The following is an 18,866-nucleotide window of genomic DNA, read 5'->3' on the forward strand; positions in this document are numbered from 1 at the left end:
CTGGGAATTGAAATTTAACTCGAGGCACAGACAGCATTATTATTTTATTCTAGCTAATGCCAAACAACTCTATTAAGCTGAAATTGAGTCTTAGGAGCGTGTGCGTAAAAACTGGTAACATTAATCCTCTTCTAGTTGGGACAAGTCTGCCGCATCGTATTCCAATAAATGCCAATTGATTATACTTACCTGAATGGATCATAGGAATCGGAGTAATTATAGGATTATACACACACACACACACACACACACACACACACACACACACACACACACACACACACACACACACACACACACACACACACACACACACACACCGATAGACGTAATCGAGGGGTTTGATGATATGGAGAGAGATATTGTTAGTGTACCGTAGATTAATGGCTGCCCCTCTATCACCAGTGGATTGCAGCGTGGGTGGCTGCCAGTCAAATGGTGGGGCGGTGAGTAAAGTGAATAGGTAGCTCTCTATCTCACTTTCCTCCCCTGTGTATTCTTTTATCTTAAGTGAGGCGAGTTATAGCCACTTGTTGGGTTATGGAGCTTTATTGTACAAGGTTATATAGAGACGTGCTTGACAGCATAACGTAACGACGGCGAACCTCCTAGCTGACCCAATCTCCTGCCTTCTGCCCTCGATCGTACTCTCTCTCTCTCTCTCTCTCTCTCGTAACTTTACATGCAAAATTTATGGGTAAGTCTGTCATAAATTCTCACTATGAATTCATATGCTCTGACATGGGATTAAAAAAAAAAAAAACAGCCACTCCTGTCACTGGTCAGCATGTTTCAGTTTTGGAGATATTTCGGAATGGAGGACCGACACACAGGGCCTATTATAAATGGTTTTTGAGATTATAAATGGCTTCTGAAATTTTGCAACACCTCTTCGTTAGTGATTAATTCTGCACAGTATACCACAATATCATACCCCAAGTTAGTGATGCAAACTGTCAATATCAAAACGGTAATAATACCATAGTGCTGCCTACTTCTTCCTTCACTTTAATCATTCGTTTTCTGTCTTCCCTCCTCTCTTCCTATTTCTCCTTTCTTGTGACTCTGTACTACTTTTCCTTCTTTTTTCAGGTGGCTTTACATTGAGTGACAAGCCCAGTGGTTTCCGGTAAGTTAGGAAACCATTTACACCGCTGGATGGTAACCATATAACCAACCTATACGTGTTTCTTACGTGTCGGCAAGTGGGTTGGCGGAGGGTTTGTGGCCATCCCCGTAAAACAACTAACTCAAAGACAAACGGTCTCCCTTTACGGGATTATGACGTCTGGCTACAGACAGATAGATATAGAAATATACTATACAAGACAGTGTTATGGGTGATATACATCCAGTAACGCTGTATACTGTATTTGGTTAACGATGAAGTACTACCACCTAAATTACATCCCAAAGTCCTTCACTACTAGGAAACATCTTAAACAAGTAAAAAGGTCTGGAAGCAACAAGGAAGCCTAAATGACACTTGCATACCGGCTTGTAGAAACTTAACTTTATACGAAGATATTCCTTAATGCAGCATCCATATTTGTGCTGGAGTTTTCGAAGAGATGGTGTAAAAGGAAAATGTGAACCTCTTTGGTAATGGAAGAATGTTGTGTGAGAGAGAGAGAGAGAGAGAGAGAGAGAGAGAGAGAGAGAGAGAGAGAGAGAGAGAGAGAGAGAGAGCCTGGGGGGATATCCACTTATTCATCCGGTTTCCCTCAGGTACCAGAGACCAAAAAATATAGATAGGTAGGTAGATAGAGAGACAGATAGATAGATATAGCCAGACAGATAGATATAGCCTACATACACAGATATTTGAGACAAAAATCATGTATGTGAGAGCAACAATAAATACTGTATATATCCGACACAATAAACATCTCCGTCTTTCTGGCGTACAGGTACCGAACCCGTCTTCTGGTCTGATGGACTACGCCACCACGATGAGACCCGAGTACCACCAGGCCATCATTGACCTCATCCACCACTACCGCTGGGATCACATCATTTACCTCTACGACTCCCATGACGGTCAGTGAACACGTCCTCTTTTTTTTACCATAGTTACCTCTCCCTGCATCCCGTTTTTTTTCTGCATTTTCCTTCCGCTGCAGGTTGCCTACTAAATTATTTTACTACTGCTTCTTCAAAATTGACGTCTACGACTCACACGACGGTCAGTGAGTCTGCCTTTTTTTATTCTTTTATCATAGTTACCTCTACCATTCTCCCGTTTTTTTTTTTTTTTCTGCTGTTTTCTCCTGCTACTGGTTGCCTACTGAATTATTTTACTACTGCTGCTTCAAAATTTATCACTACGACTCACACGACGGTCAGTAAGCATGCTTTTTTCTTTCTTTTTTTTAATAGTGACCTCTTCCATCTTCACGTTTTCTTCTTCTGTTCCTCCTTTTACTGCATGCCTACTGAATAATTTTACTATTGCTACTTCAAAATTTACCTGTGTTACTCACACGACAGTCTGTGCTCCTGTCATTTAATGCATTTATTTCTTTCAGCTTCCTGTTTTATCTGCTGTCTCTCTGGTTTTCTACTGATTTTTTTTTTTTTTTTTTAATGCGAGGAAGAAGGAACCAAAGGCCATGAGCCCGCAGTAACAGTTCCCTCCAAGAGAAAAACAAAATATAATAGAGAGCCAAATTCAAGATCCGATCATTTTGAGATGCCTGGACACACTACGTTTGAAAGACTGGAGATCATAGGCAGGAGGAAATACAGACAGAGGGAGACAGTTCCAGAGCTGACCTGTTGCATAAATGAAAGACTGGGAGTAACGGTTAACTCTTGCATTAGAGAGTTGGACAGAAAAGGGATGAGAGTTCGCTGCCAGACGGGTGCTACGCGCCCGTCGTAGAGGTGGAGGAATGCAAGCAGACAGTTCAGAGGAGCAGTGACCATTAAAGTAGCGATAGAAAAGAGATAAAGATGCAACAGTGCGGCGAAGAGACAGAGGTTGAAGGGAGTCAGTAAGAGGAGGAGAGTTAATGAGACGAAAAGCCTTTGATTCCACCCTATTGAGAAGAGCTGTATGTGGGGAACCTCCCCACACATGAGAGTTGTACTCCACACAGGGGCGGATAAAACCCCTGTATAGAGTCAACAATTGTGCAGGGGTAAAGAAAGAGCGGAGTCGGCTTAGCACACCCAATCTCTTGGAAGCAGATTTTACAAGAGATGTAATATGATCTTTCCAAGATAAGTCCCGAGTAAATGAAACCCCAAGCATGTTCAAGGATGATGGTTTAACTATACTCCATCATTTACCAGTAAGACTCCTACGCGAGTTACTGCTCTTGCCTTTTATCATTGCTTTCTTTAGTAAGCCAACCGCTACTTTATTATATATTTTTTATTGTTCATTTCTCTCTCCAGGTACTTTTCTTGATGCTGCTGATATACTTTCTTTCTCTCTCTCTCTCTCTCTCTCTCTCTCTCTCTCTCTCTCCGGTATTATTATTTTTCCTTTTTCGTCCTCATCAGTATCTTTTCTCTCTCGTAGCCACGTCTCCCCCTCCCCAGCTCAGTCTCCTCGCTTCCTTATTTCCATGTCAGAGAAGAGAGAGGCACATTTAGTTTCTCTCTCTCTCTCTCTCTCTCTCTCTCTCTCTCAACACAAGCAGATTTGAAATTGCATACCATAGCTTTATAATCACACACACACACACACACACACACACACACACACACACACACACACTTAACGAGAGAGAGAGAGAGAGAGAGAGAGATAAAGAGAGAGAGAATTTTACGAGTTCCTTCAACTATCACTACTAGTTCACCCAGAAGCCTGCCATCTCTCAAATAAAGTTTATTATTATTATTATTATTATTATTATTATTCTCTCCGACAAGAAGAGTATGTTTTCACCCGTTTGTTTGTTTGTTTGCTTGTCTTTTAGCAGGATTACTCAAAAACTAAAAGAGAGATTTGGACCAAATTTAACAGCCACGTCCCAGGGAACAATCGATTAACTTTTGCGACCGGGCCGGATCGTATTACAGATCCTAGATTCAGACGCGAAGCCCTAGTCACTGATGAGAAAACCTGACCCATTATGAAGAGTGGTTTGGAAATTACGTTGCCCTTGTCGGAGAGATGCGCTCCACTGAGTGCCTCTCTGGTTCTTCTTCTTCTTCTTCTTCTTCTTCTTATTATTATTATTATTATTATTATATATATTTTTTTAGTATTATTATTAGATGATGATAATGATTAATATTATTACACACTTCTGTTCTCGACTGCAGCTTCCTTCAATTATTAAATCCCATTTATCATATTCTTCATCACTTGCTTCACGAAGTCCACTTATCTTAAACAGTAATTACTCACCCAGTCCAGTCATTTACCATTCTTCAATTTACCTACAGTCCGAGGCAAAAGTTTGATTATTTCTCTTCCTGTACTTATGACTTTCTTCTGCTGACTGACATTCATAAAATGACAGTGTCTTGGTATGTTTTTCTACATAATATTATTTTTACATCTTTTGCCTCGCCTTCTTGTGCTAGTTAATATTTCTAAGCTGAGCGTGGCTTGGTATGATTCTTAGCCCAGTATTTCACCTTTCCTTCTTATTTTCCATTGGTGGCCAATATTCTCAAGGTGCAAAAGGTTGTTTTGTTCCACTGTCTTATATCACTTCTTATAGTTCTCATTTTCCTTCTCTGGCTAGCATTCCTAAGATGAACGGGGGGGTTGCTGTGTTCTGGCAGATATTTTACCATTTTAGCTTCTCATTTTCCACTGGTGAGTAATATTTCTAACACGAGGAAGGCTTGGTGTTTCTTTGTCCATTGATGGTTATACGATGCGTCAGGGAGGAGTGATGGTCATACTCTAGTTTCAAGTAGACACAGTGGTGTAATGATTACATTTTGCCTCCTGGCTGTATATTATCAGTTCTTATCCAAACTTTATTCTAAAATCTACTAAATTAATTCCATCCGTTCTGCAATAATTCAGGTACAGTCAGCAAATTCCTCACCATTAACCCTTTCTGCTTGAACTCCAGTTAGCCGGCAGATCCAAATTATCTTCACTCTTATGCTATTCCCTTCACTAATCTATTTTCCAATCCAGCATCATCCGTCATTAAATTCCGATAATTAACCCCTCATTCGTTTGCTCACTAGGCTCACTTTATCTAAACTTAAGTCACCGAGTGTAGTATGCCATCACGTCAGCCATATACCTCTTTACCAAATACTTCAGCCATGTTCCGTATACTAAGCCAGTTTTCAGACATACATGATAGGTCACCAATCCTCGACACCAAGTCAGCTTCCATCACTAATATCCAGCCTGCTTTATTTCCAGTCACCTGATCATGTACACTTTTCCATTCCAGTCAGGTGTACAGTCATTCACAAAATATATCCTCTCTCTCTCTCTCTCTCTCTCTCTCCACTAATCCCGCCTCTCAAAGCGCTAGTCTTCTTTTCTATCATCTTTCCTCCCTCCTTTTCTCTTTTCCCATTCCTCCTTTTCCCTACCCTACCTTTTACCCCATAATATTGTCTCTTCTCTCATATTATTCAGTTCCTTCGTACAGTGTCAAACCTATCTTCCTCCTGCTCTTCCTTCCTATTCTTTCCCTCCCTTTCCTCCTTTTCTTCCTTCCCTGCTCTCTCCTCATCTCCTGCCTCATCTCCATCACCTCCAAACCTAACTTCCCTCTGTATTTCGTCTTTTTTCATTTTTCTCACGTCATCGATTTTTCCCCCTTTTTTTCTTTTCATTCCATTCATACTTATATTTTTCTCCTTTCAGTCCTTTTTTCCTTGTTAACACGTTATAACTCTCTGTATCTTTCCTTTCTTCCTCTCTTTTTCTTCATTTTATTTTTCACGTGTTCAGTCCTATTTTTTTTTTCCTTTTTCTCCCTCATCTCCAACCTATCTCCAGCATCTCCAAGCCTCCCTCTCCCATACCGCACCAGGATTCGAGCCCCAAATGATGCTCTGCCACTGATCCCGGGGCACTCCAGAAATATACAGTATATAATTATGTATAGAAATGGCTCGCATAGTGGCCAGAAGCGGGTATTTGTGTCTGGAGCAGTACTGTATGAGAGAGAGAGAGAGAGAGAGAGAGAGAGAGAGAGAGAGAGAGAGAGATACTACCCAGGACAATGGACAGTACCAATTCCCCCCTCCCCCGTATGCTCCTCATCCCCTTCCCTCTCCCTCTGTCTCCCTCTCCCTCCCTCCGTCTCCCCCTCTCTCCCTGTCCCTCCCTTCGTCTCCCCCCCTCTCTCTCCCTCCGTCTCCCCCTCCCCTCCCTTCTTTCTACAGTATGATACATTACTTTTATGCAGCCGCTTTTTTATCTTTCTTTTTTACAGATCCTTGTCTTCATTGTTTTTTTTTTCATTCTTCCCTATTTTTCTTTTTTTTTCGGATAACTGTCTTCCTCTTTTTTTATTCACATTTTTTTTTTCATGTATTCCCTTTATCATCTCTTTATTCTGCTTTTCTCTCACCCTCCATTTATCTTACTCCTTTTCTTCCTCCACTCATTCTTTCTCTCTGTCTGTCTGTCTGTCTGTCTGTCTGTCTGTCTCTGTCTCTCTCTCTCTCTCTCTCTCTCTCTCTCTCTCTCTCTCTCTCCTTGTATATTTACTAAATGTGTTCATTAACTATTAACTGTTTCACCATTCCCTTGATGACATTCCCACTACCAGCCATTCACATGCCTTAGCCCTCTCTTCCTCTCCCTCTCCGTCCCTATCTCTTCCACTCTCTCCCATTCCTTCCTTCTGCCTCAGATTCTATATATCGCTGTTATTACTGTTGCCTCAGGCTGATCTGGACGTGAGCTCGGTGGACTGCAGGCTGAAGTTGCCCATCTCCTGCACTCAACCTTCTTCCTTTCAGAGGATAGGGAGGGAACTGATGAACCTCTGCATAACCAGACAGAGTGGCCTTCCGGTTATATCTGTGTCACCAAGTGAAGGCTTTCTCCAGCAATAAGCTACATATAAAAATAAATGAAAGAAAAGCATTCGGGAGCCGGATGCTAATCGCCCGCCAGAATATGCTGTTGGCCAAGTCCAAGATTTACACCATGTCTTGATACCCTGAAGGTTTTATGTTGATAGCTCAAGCCGTTCATTAGGTATAATGGTGCGAAAAAAACTGGTTGACCTTTGGCAGCCATTTTGGTGACCTTGGCCTTGACCCCTAGTGCCCGTTTTCTAACATGTCCAAGGTTTTGGCCATATCTTAATACCCTGAAGGTTTCATGTTGATAGCTGAAGCCGTTCATGAGATATAATGGTGCTAAAGGCTTGCGATAAAAACTAGTTGACCTTTAGCAGCCATTTTGGTGACCTTGACCTTGACCCCGAGTTCCCATTTTCGAACCCGGCCAAGATTTTGGCCATATCTTGATACTCTGAAGGTTTTATGGTGGTAGCTCAAGTCGTTCATGAGATATAATGGGAACAGATACACACACACACACACACACACACACACACACACACGGGCGGGCCAAAACGTTATCGCTCCGCCTTGTAAAGGCGGTCGGAACTTGCAGAAGGCATGAACGGAATTCCATACAATTGGACCAGAGTGTGTGTGTGTGTCCTAATTATGAACCAACGCTGTGTGTGTGTGTGTGTGTGTGTGTGTGTGTGTGTGTGTGTGTGCGTAATTCACCGGGTCAGTCAAGATCACTTGATGGTCGTGATCGCCAGCTTTTTACCCTCCCGGAAGGGAGCTGAGAGTTCATATAGCCCGATCTAAGGGCAAGGCTGTGACCTTCACACACTCACACACCCGTCCCCTTGCTCAAGGGGGACAGTAACTACCCACTTTATCGGTGAAACTTTTCGGAACCTGAGCGAGGCGCGAACTCCTGTCCACCAGTTGGCAAGCGAGAACGTTATCACTGCACCAGCGAGCGGTACTTGCAGAAGGCATGAACGGAATTCCATACAATTGGAGCAGTGTGTGTGTGTCCTAATTATGAACCAACGCTGTGTGTGTGTGTGTGTGTGTGTGTGTGTGTGTGTGTGTGTGTGAGAGGGTGTAGGTTTGCGTACACCCGCAGTTCACCACTACACTCTTTTTAATTAAACTTGGTCTAAAATTCTCTCTCCCTGTCGAATGCTGAAATTTAACAATGGATTAACGCCAGAATGCGATACTAATCACGAGGTGCTATGGAAGGAACGTATAGCGGTAGCATTATCTAAGCCACTGGTACCTGAAATAACCTACAAAAGAATGAAATTCTTGGCCAAGTGAAGGTGAAAACAGTATAGATTACGTTCATGGGTGGTAGGATTGGATGGATGTGGATGAGGAAGAGAAGTGAAGAAGAGTGTGGGGGGTGGATGGAAATGAGGATGGGACTGGGAGAAGGGGAGATATAGAAATGAGAGAGGGAGGAGGAAGAGGAGGTAGGTGAGGAAAGGTATAAGCAGGAGAGAAGGGTGGGAAAGGAAAGAAGGATTGGAGGGACGGAGTCAGAGAGGGGTGAGGATGGGTGCGGGAGACGGGGGGATGGGGAGGGAGTAGGGAGGGAAAAGTGGGTTAAGGAGAGGAAGAGGGGAGGGAGAGAAGTAAAGAGGGGTCAGGGTGGGTGGAAGAAAGGAGAAGAAGGGAGAGGGGAGTGACAAAGAGGAGAGAAGAGTTGGGGAGCTGAGTACAGAGGGATATGGAAAAGAAAGGAGGTAGAGTAGTAGAGGGATTGGGGTGGATAGACGAGAGAATAGTTGGGAGGGAGGTACTGGTAGAGAGGTATGGGGAGGGTAGTAGAGAGGGATGGGGAGGAAGGAGAGAAGAGAGGGGTGGGAAGAAAAAAAGAGGTGTGGGGAGGGAAGTACAGAGAGATGTGGAGGACCAGTCAGACGGTTATATCTGCCTTGACAAGACCTTTTGTAATGAAGAGGTTAAAGTCTTCATTATCTCTTATTAAAGGAACATTTTTTTTTAATTCGTGCTACCGTCAGAGTTTTAAATTTAGATTTTGGAAACATGGTGACTTTTTCATTTATTATTGGCACCACCAATTATGGCTACATTTTAGAAGAGAAAACATAAATTTTAATCTCTGCTACAAAATTAATCAGTTTTTCTCTCCGAGGAGGAGAGTATGTTTTCACTCCTTTTTGTTTGTTCGTTTGTTTGGTAGCAGGATTACTCATAAACTAAAAGGAAGATTTGGACCAAATTGGCGGGTAGATACACATGTCCCAAGGGACAATCGATTAACTTCTGGGACCGATCCGGCTCGTAATACAGATTCTGGATCCGCAAAACATTTTTTGTGAAACTCTAATCAGTGATGAGAAAACCTAAATACCGGTACAGTATGAAGAGTGGTTTGAAAATTACGTTGCCATTGTCGGAGAGATGCGCTCCACTGAGCGCCCTTCCAGTTATTTCAAGAATTGATTAGATTTTCTATATATTTTTGCTGCGGTTGATTATTTTTTTCATTATTTTTGGAATAAACGGTAACGATTACTTCTTTTATTCTTAGCTCCGCCAGTCGAATGTATTTACCTTGTGAAAGAAGCATTTGAACAACTTTTTTTGTTTTATTTCGTTAAAATCAGACTTTTGAATTTACAGTAGCTCCTGGACCGCGTATTGAAGGGGTTAGATATATTGCTAACTGGAAACTGCAATATACTGAAATTCACAGCTGTGCTTAATGCCTTAAATCGAGTGACTTATTTTCTTTCTTCATGCTGTCTTCAGATTTATTCAGCGAATTACTGCTCTCTCTCTCTCTCTCTCTCTCTCTCTCTCTCTCTTCCTCCAAACAGTTTTCTTTATTTCTGTGTATCGTTTAAGGGGTTGATTAAGGCCATGTTTATTCCTTGGAGCTCGAAAGTCTCCCCTTACTCAAATGTAATGGTTTAGTAGCAGGAAAATAATAATACATCACTGGATTTAAAGGGGCGAGTATTTCCGTACAATGATAAAATGTTGAACAAGTTGTGCCAGGCACAACAAACCTCGCCCGACCACTCAAGGTCAAACGTCTTGGTGCCAAAGGAAAGCCCATATGGAAGGTCACGTGTGTTAATAATAGTAAATATCTCTATCTTTAGAGGGTTTCAAGTTATTGCCCTCTGATAATCGTTGACCTTGATTTTGGCATATCACGGTCTCTCGATTACATCCAAAATTTAATCACTTTCTTTTGAGACCAATGGCCACATATCCTGAAAGTTTCATGTAATTTCATTCTGTCGTTTTTCCGTAATGTTGCTAACAAAGAAACAAACAAAGAAGCAAAGAAACAAAGAAAAAGGCCAAAAACAATATCTCGCGGGACTCCGTGCCGGGCGAGGTAAAAATTAATGTGTTCCTTGAGAGAGAGAGAGAGAGAGAGAAATGGGAGAAATGGAGTTCCCCCGAGCTAAGCCCTGTATTGGACTATATAGCCCCGCTAGGGTTACAGCAGCGAGCTACCACTCCCGGCACGGCAGCCCGGGCGAGGCTCGAACTCGCAATCCCCCGATTACGAGTCCGGCGCGCTACCACTGTACTACCGCGCCCCCCCAGAGAGAGAGAGAGAGAGAGAGAGAGAGAGCATGAATGACTCTAAGAAATAATTGAAGGCAGGCCTACGTGAGAGAGAGAGAGAGAGAGAGAGAGAGGCAGAAGTGGTGGTGGGCTGGCAATAACCGGCCCTGGGCCAGAGAGTGCTATGATTGGTGGATCCTAAGCACCGAATCTCCACAGCCACAACCACATATTTTCCATTTCTTTCATCGTCATCACACATTTCCACGGCAAGTACACACTTGGTAGATTGTATGTGCAATATTGTTGCTGATCATGATATCATGAGCCTTCGCCTAGTCATATTATTGGAAAGTAATGTCAGAGTTTAAACATTTGATTTCTCGCATCCAGCCACTTCTCTCCACCTTAGCGAGACAGCTGAGTCGCAACTCTTCATATTAATTTTGTTCGTCTTATAGTTCCAAAAGTAATTTATACGTCTTAGATTATCTGTTATTTTAGTGCTACTAATGAACGAAACGTTGTATAACTTTGTAGTCGAAATTAATTTATAGAAGCATTTGGTAACTCGCGTTTCGTCTCCTCCAAGTCCTCCCTCACCTCCTCACACCGCTTTCGACTCACCTTTATCTAGTATTGACCATATATTTTCACGATTATTATATAGCAGATCGTTTGTAGTGTTTTATTTTTGATAATGCAGTGAGCCTTCTTACTGGTCTACAAATAATATAATATTGTAATGTTTGGCTGTCGTGTGATTCCCCATGATTTCTTGTCCTCCCCTGAGTCCCCTCCTCCCACTTCTGCGTCATTCGAGTTGAATCTGTGATAGCGTGTGTGTGTATTTGTGTGTGACTTCGTTAAATGCCGCCCATTTCTCCCGGACTTTACCTAGTTGGACGTCTTACCCGGATTATTATGATGGTGCGGGTAACGACAGACATAAGAGAGGAATAAATTATATATGGAGAAGATATGGCCGGGGATTACCTGTGCAGGCATTTAAAAAAATCTGACCATCTTGAGGTAAGTATTGTGGTACATTTGACATTTTTACTGCGATAAAGTCTTTTTCATTTACTTTTTGCATCATTAGACGATTTCAGTATGTTCAGTAGAGGCTTTTCGAACTGTAGTTGAAAACAGCCTTCATTAACCTCTTCATCGCTAAGTGGCTCTCCTAAGCCGAAGAAAATCGTCTGGAAGTAACAATAAAATGGAAAAGTTCGTCATTGTCGTGTCTGTCAGAATAAAAATTTTGTGTAACTATATCAGTATGTAATTTAATTTAAACATTGTGTAATACATACATATGTAGTACGTGTATATACGTGTGTACAGTATATATCTACAGATGTACTGTACTTGCCCACGTAGAAACGTTTAAAGCGAAGTAGCCGACATAATTTCATAGCAACGAAGGAATGATAAAATGTGCTTTTCTTGCGGATTTTGGTCATTTGAATTCAAAATGAGATCAGATGTTCTATTTTCCCCATATTTCGAACATATAAATACGTTAATGATGTCGGCAGTGCCGTGTCTGGGTCGAGAATGTTATGGTGTTGTTTATATTTGCTTTGACACACCTACTGTACAAAGCAATGAATTTATTCCTCCACTACGTCCTTCTCAGGTCACATCGTATTATATTGTACATAATTATTTAACGATAATTGGTGCTGATTGTGTGGTAACCGTTTGAAAACAATTCGATATTTAATTCATTCGTGAATACCTAATGGTTATCCGAAGTGGCAGACAATTGTTCCCGTAATTAAGCCCTTTGTGTAGGTTACTGCTTTAGCTTTAATTTGGCAAATCTCAGCTATTTCATACTTCCTGCCTCAGACGTTTTTATTTACTCAAAAGAGTGGCTTCACGTCGTCCTTAAGAATTAACCGATTCCCTGTGGATATAGCTTCCATTTTATTCTTGCTATATCTTGACAGTTTCACTCAGTGTAGGAAGGACCTCCAGTCTGAAAATTTCTCATAAACTGCCTGGGGCATATGGCCCTGGCAGTTGCACCACCCGTTTTTTTTTTTTTTTTTTTTTTTTTTAATCTCTGATAAACGGAGTAGAATAGTCCGGATATAACGTTTTAGACATTTTCGGGTTGAAGCGGTGTACCGTAAAAAAAATGCAGTAGAATTTTACTCGTCCGTGATGTAAGAACAACAATGACATTAATTACCAGCCATTGTTTTAGTTTAATATTAACAAAAATGCAGTGCTTCAAAGTCAGTTTTAATATCGTCAACCCAAAAGATCATACGCCATACATCCACCACCTTACACGCGCACTCAAACACACACTCACATGCACACACACAGACACACACAGCGTATATGCGCAACACTCTCATCCACCTCCTCACCAGAGTTGCCGTGAATTCCACGTTTGTTGTGAAGTCATTTTTCCACATGTTCTCGTTTAATAACCAATAGATGTGTCGTTGGTACAACTACCATAAAATCTGATATACTGTGAATACTGGGAGAGAGGGTATAAATGATGATGTCAGACCTATTGTGATTTAAGTGTAAGGACGTTAAACGATGAAGATAGTTAAGAATTCAGCAAATGCTGATTAATAATCAATCAAGAGACAAGACAGTTTATTCACATCCAATTTTTCTAGTAGATGAACAGTACACGATTCCCAACATTCTTTACTATTACAAAGTAAATATGGAATGCTAATGTTTGGCATGTATCTTGTAAATAATTGTTAATTTTACTAGTAAGAAGTAGTGATATCGCACGATAGGTGCAAGTAGACTGTGTTCCACGACGTATTCATCCTTATTTTAAATGACAGTATTATAAACAAATACTACATTTTCATTATTTGAACTGTGAAAGGTCTGAATAACAATACATGTTAATGCCTTCCAGTCATGATAAAATCCCCTTTATCCCATAATAATAACGAACGAGCACTGTTGAAAAAATTCCACACTAGTGTGGAATGACGTCCACCTGTCCACGTCCATATTCGACTTTCATTTGTTTTTCCGTTTTAGCAGACGAAATTCCATATAACGGCAATACTGCACCTCACCCACACTCGAACACACTCGTCCACCCACTGACACACGCGTCCATCCCTTTCGTTTACTCACATACCCACACACTTACCAAGCATCCACTTGCATATACATCCACACTTTCCCCATCCACTAACTCATCACATCCACACATGCACTAACACATCCATCAACACGCGCACCCACACGTCCATCGACACAGACACTCACTCATCTACCCACGTAGTCATTCACGCCCAGTCACATCCACGCAATCCACACTTGTTCCACACACTAGTTTACATTTTCCCCCTCTCCTACATCCCTCCACACCCACACCATCCCCCACACCCAAAACCCAAGGCCTTTCGACGTGCATAAATAGCGGTGCGCCTTTCCATTCCCGCATACTACTTGCCCGTCGCGATAAATTGCCCCCTTACGGGAAGCTTGCATAATAGCGATTGTTATCGCCGCTGCAGTCTACCCTTAGGCGTAGGAGGCAGGGAGAGGCGTTAGTCTGTATGTCATCGATTTTATACAGCTTTGATAAGATGTCCCCGAGCAGGAAACGTTAATCCCGACGTCTTTGTCCAGCTGCATACACCCTGGCAGCTGTGATGCCAGTAATATTTCGATCGTTCTGTTCTGTTCCTACGTTTACTTGATTTTTACTCAGTCACCTGACAGATTTATACACCTTTGGTGAAACGTCCCCTGATAGTAGAGCTAAACTCCCAAGTTTTAGATTTTATGCTTGCTTCTGGATTGTGATTTTGTTCAGCTTAGAGGAGACATCTAGTACTGAATGTGTCATCTCATGGACAAAGAGATGCTAATACTGATCCACCAGATATTTGAAGTCGTGGTCGTGTCAGCAGTGCATTGTTGCTGACGATTGTGAAGTCTCTGTTGTCTGCCAGTTTCTTCTACAAAACAGGTTTAATACAACAAACATAATATCCATTGAATGTGTGTGTGTGATGAGCATCCATCTATCCATCATCCAATCCTACCTTGCCCCATGAGGAGCGTAGGAGCCCGGGGCTAGGGATGTCTCTTCTGACATTAAAGATGAGAGTGACCAGCCTCACTCATCCCTGAGTGGCATTATATGAGCAATAACCCCAACCATCCCTTGGATATAAACCTTCACTGGCTCAATCCGATTGGAGCTCTGCAATTACCCACCAAACCACCAGGTGCCATAATTTGGTTATATGGCTACCACCCAGCGTAGTAAATGGTTTCCTGGTGTACAGGAAACCATTTGTCTTGTCACTCAGTGCAGAGTCACCCATAGGCAGACGAGGAGGAAAGGATGAGGGAAAGAAAGACAAAAGAGGAAGTGTAGAGTCACCCGCTGGCAGAAGAGCGAGGATAGAATGAAGTAAAGAAAGACAGAAGAGCAAGGAAGGAAAAGAGGGAGGAGAGGAAACGGCAGACATCCGAGAGCAGCACTACATCAAGTGAGTGGATGGTGAGCACCCCCACCTACCGCATGGTGTGATGAGCATAATACTGTATTTTATAATGATGCAACCTCTATATTTTCAGTGGAATTAGTGTTTTTTATGATATTGGTGATTGTATTTTTTTTCCCCCAGCTCCGCTCCTGTTTATTCTTAACAACCAGCGTTTTTAGTCGGAAACTGAGTTATGATGGTCATGATGATAATGTTGATGATAGGGATTTCTTTTTTCAATAATGGTGATGGTAATATATTGGTTTGGTTGTCACTGATATGATTACTGCGATGATGATGATGATGATGATGATGATGATAATTTCTATAGTGGCGGACATGATGATGAATTCTGTGGTGAGGGGATGGCGATGATTTCTTTGATGACGATGATGATTTCTGTGGTGGCGTGATGATGATTTGTGGTGGCGATGATATTAATAATGCTTTCTTCATTACGGAACGGTCACCATTTTATATATATATATATATATATATATATATATATATATATATATATATATATATATAATTTCTTGCTGTCTTCATAGTTTTCTTCATCTTTGGGGGAGACTCTTCCAGCTGGATGAGGTCAACATAGCCCTCATTTACCCCTTCACTACTAGGGTGTTCTCTTAACCAGAATAAAAATGGTCTGGTTGTGGCAAGAATCAGATTAGAATGACGTTCTCTAATGGAAGTGGTTGCGGTAAAGGCTTTTCTGACTCGTGGCCTTAATCTTTTGAAAGTACAATGTTGGTACACGCTAGTTTGATTTTTTTTTTTGATAATTTTTATAAGGACCTTGTGAAAAAGAAACACGTGTTAAAAATATCGAGTTGTTTCAGTTCGCATTGGTATTAATATGCAAGAATAATGTGCTTTTAAGTATCGGAAAATTTAAGATATGCTTCTTCAGGCTTTTTTTTTTATTTTTCTATCCTGGGGCAGTGTATCATGAGGCTCACAGCTTTTTTCACGTCAGTTCATAGGGTCATATCTTCAACTGATATTAATATTTACAGGAATAAAATACCAGGTTTGTCACGAGCTTAAGAAGGTCAGTGGCACATTTATTAACACTGTCGCTCCTATGACTCATTTTCAGCTCAAGAAACTCGTGTGGCGTTGGCTGCACTAAAATGCTGGATGATTCCAACCGTGAAGGGGTTAGTGGCACAGGTAATGACACTCAGGCTCCTACGATTCACTCTTAGTTCAAAATATACCCATTTGCCATTCCCGAGAATAAACACAGTACTACACTTGCCACGACCATTTATGTGCGCGGAGATAGTGTCCAGCCCAGTATTTATAACGGCCAGTTTTAAACATTAGTTGAGAACGGGAAATAATATACCTACATTCCACCTTTACACATAACGCAATGGGCAGTGAGTCAAATGTCTCTTTTTTTCCGTGTGTTATGACTTGGACTTATGTGAGTCCTCTTTCTTTAATTTTCCTGCGAATTATACTTAGGGGGGGGGGGGAGGGATGGACAGATAACTTGGAATGAATGGAGAAGTTAGACCCAGAAAGAGGCAAGCTATTTTCATTATATTTAACTCCCACAACGTTAAATGAACTTCCAGTATTTTATATGATAATAAGTTAGCCATGTCATCCAGACTTCGGAGGGGATGGTAAAAAAAAAAATAAAATATAAAAATAAAAGCATTTTGTTCGGAACTAGAGAGAGAGAGAGAGAGAGAGATTGGTAACAAGTGGTGCTGTTTCTGATGCATTATTATCAAACGCCATTTTCAGGCATTTTAAGAATAATATTTTAAGCTACAAGGCTTCCATCTCTTTTGACTACCCCTTCGCCTACCCCGAACTCTTTTCCCTCCCCCATCCCCCTTCCTCCCTCATTTCTTATCTTCTCCCTCCCCTCTTCCTTTCCGCTGCTCACTTACGCATCCTCTCTCTTGCCCCTTGTCTCATCCCCCCTTCTTCCCCCATTTTCTCTCCCTCCTTCTTCCCCCTTGTTCTCTCCCCTGTCTCCTTCCTCCCTCCTCCCTTCCCTCTTTAACTCGTACTCCCTAACCTTTCCACCTCTCCACATCACACTTCCTGATATATCTCGACTTAAATATTAAATTCAGCCTCCTCTGAATCACTGTTTCCTAAATAAATCTCCTGCTGTTGGCTGTTAAAAAAATTCTAGTGTCCCAAACGTTCCCTGGAGCAAAGTATTAGAAACGTTTATACTGTGACAGGGTTAAAGTTAAAATGTAGCTTATAAAGTTTTCTATATCGCCCTTCCTCTCCACCCCCTGCTCCCTTCCCCCCTCACACCCTCCTCTACTCCTTGGCCTTTCTCCATTCCACAGTCCCTCCCTCATGTGCAAAGTTTATACAGACTTTTTCCTTCTCCATGCCGTCTCTCACTCTACTCAACACCTTGCACATTCTCTCTCTCTCTCTCTCTCTCTCTCTCTCTCTCATAGGCCTATCTATCTGCCTATATAATCCTCACTGCCTTTTTATATGCACTCGTAGGGCAAGAGTCAAAATATTTTTATATGTAACTTCGTTACAGAACTGGTAATCATTCTAACCGCAGATAAACTTTTGGATATTTCATTTTTTTCTCGGTTCGAATGTTTTCAAAATAGCTTGTGTTCGTATATTACTATTGATATTAATATTATTAACATTAAAACGGTAGATCGGGCAGCCCACCATCCACTCTGGAGGTAGAGGTGCCTTCGGGTGACTGCACTGAGCGACAAGTTAGACTGATCCCGTAAACCAGGAAACATTTGCTACGTTGCGTGGTAACCATATAACCAGTTGTCGCTTTGTGGTTTAGTGGGTTAAGGCGTTCCAGCCGGATTGAGGCTGCAAGGATATATGTATATCCTAGAGGTAGGTGGAGTTTCTCGTAGTGTCATTTAGGGAGGAGTGAGGCAGGTCACCCTCACCTTTAATATCGGGACTGAGTAGCCTAGCCTGGGGTTCCTGCGCTCCTGGTGGGGCAAAAAAGCACTGGATAATGAAAGAATGGTTGCGATTCAGATAGGAAGATAGTTGCTGTGAAAACATTAGGACCAAAATCACACAGACGAAATATTCAAAATCTCATCTCTATTTAGTGGTTACTAGTTTTGTGAGGAGTGTTTTATGTACGGTACCATTTTTTTCTTGTTTACTTTTGCCTGAATAATAAACACTTTCTTGTTTTCTTAGCACTTTTGCTGCAAAATGGAGCATTGTTGGGTGCTTAGATATCATTAACCCCTTCACTAATTCAGATATTGCGTCAGAGAGGTGAAAAGAATGTCTTGTAAGAGGCGCCAATCAAAAGAGCAGTGTCGTAAAGGTGAGCACTGTTTACTCTGCAGCAACACCAGATCTGGCCTGCTTTCGACTGTCAGCTGTGTTTTATGTTGATTTACTGTTTACTGAAAGTTAAGAAGAAAACCTTGACCCCACCATGCTGCCTATTAGGTGTACCGTCCACTGCAGACATGGGTGTACTGTATGTATACATCTGTGTGTCATATATCTATCTGTATTATCTATCAGCCTTCTTGCCTGCTTACCCTGCCTGCTTGCCTCATTAACATTCGCCATTAACGCCCACCTGGCCCCATACCTCCACAAAAGAACACGTTTCCAACCAAATCCCATTAACGCCTTAAATAAGCCCTCGCCAGTCAGAAAGGAGAGAGAGAGAGAGAGAGAGAGAGAGAGAGAGAGAGAGAGAGAGAGAGAGAGAGAGAGAGAGAGAGAGAGGATGAGAGATGGGGTGGGAGGGGACGGGAAAAGGGGTGACATTAATATTCTGGGCCGACTCGCAGATCATCACAACACATTCATTGCCAATTTCTG

At 41.8% G+C, this 18,866-nt stretch overlaps 1 protein-coding gene across 1 annotated transcript in view; it reads left to right on the forward strand.

Annotated features, from left to right (window-relative positions):
* Window positions 1–18,866, forward strand: part of LOC145396489 (glutamate receptor 1-like) — a 584,166-nt gene that overhangs the window by 170,684 nt on the left and 394,616 nt on the right. Inside the window, exon 5 of the mRNA XM_080269888.1 lies at window positions 1,911–2,040. Within this exon, the coding sequence (XP_080126014.1) occupies window positions 1,911–2,040 (130 nt within the window). The remainder of the gene's footprint in view (window positions 1–1,910; window positions 2,041–18,866) is intronic.

This window comes from Coenobita brevimanus, chromosome 1, assembly GCF_032717465.1.
Source record: "Coenobita brevimanus isolate Jiangsu-jjx chromosome 1, ASM3271746v2, whole genome shotgun sequence".
Classification (NCBI taxonomy): domain Eukaryota; kingdom Metazoa; phylum Arthropoda; class Malacostraca; order Decapoda; family Coenobitidae; genus Coenobita; species Coenobita brevimanus.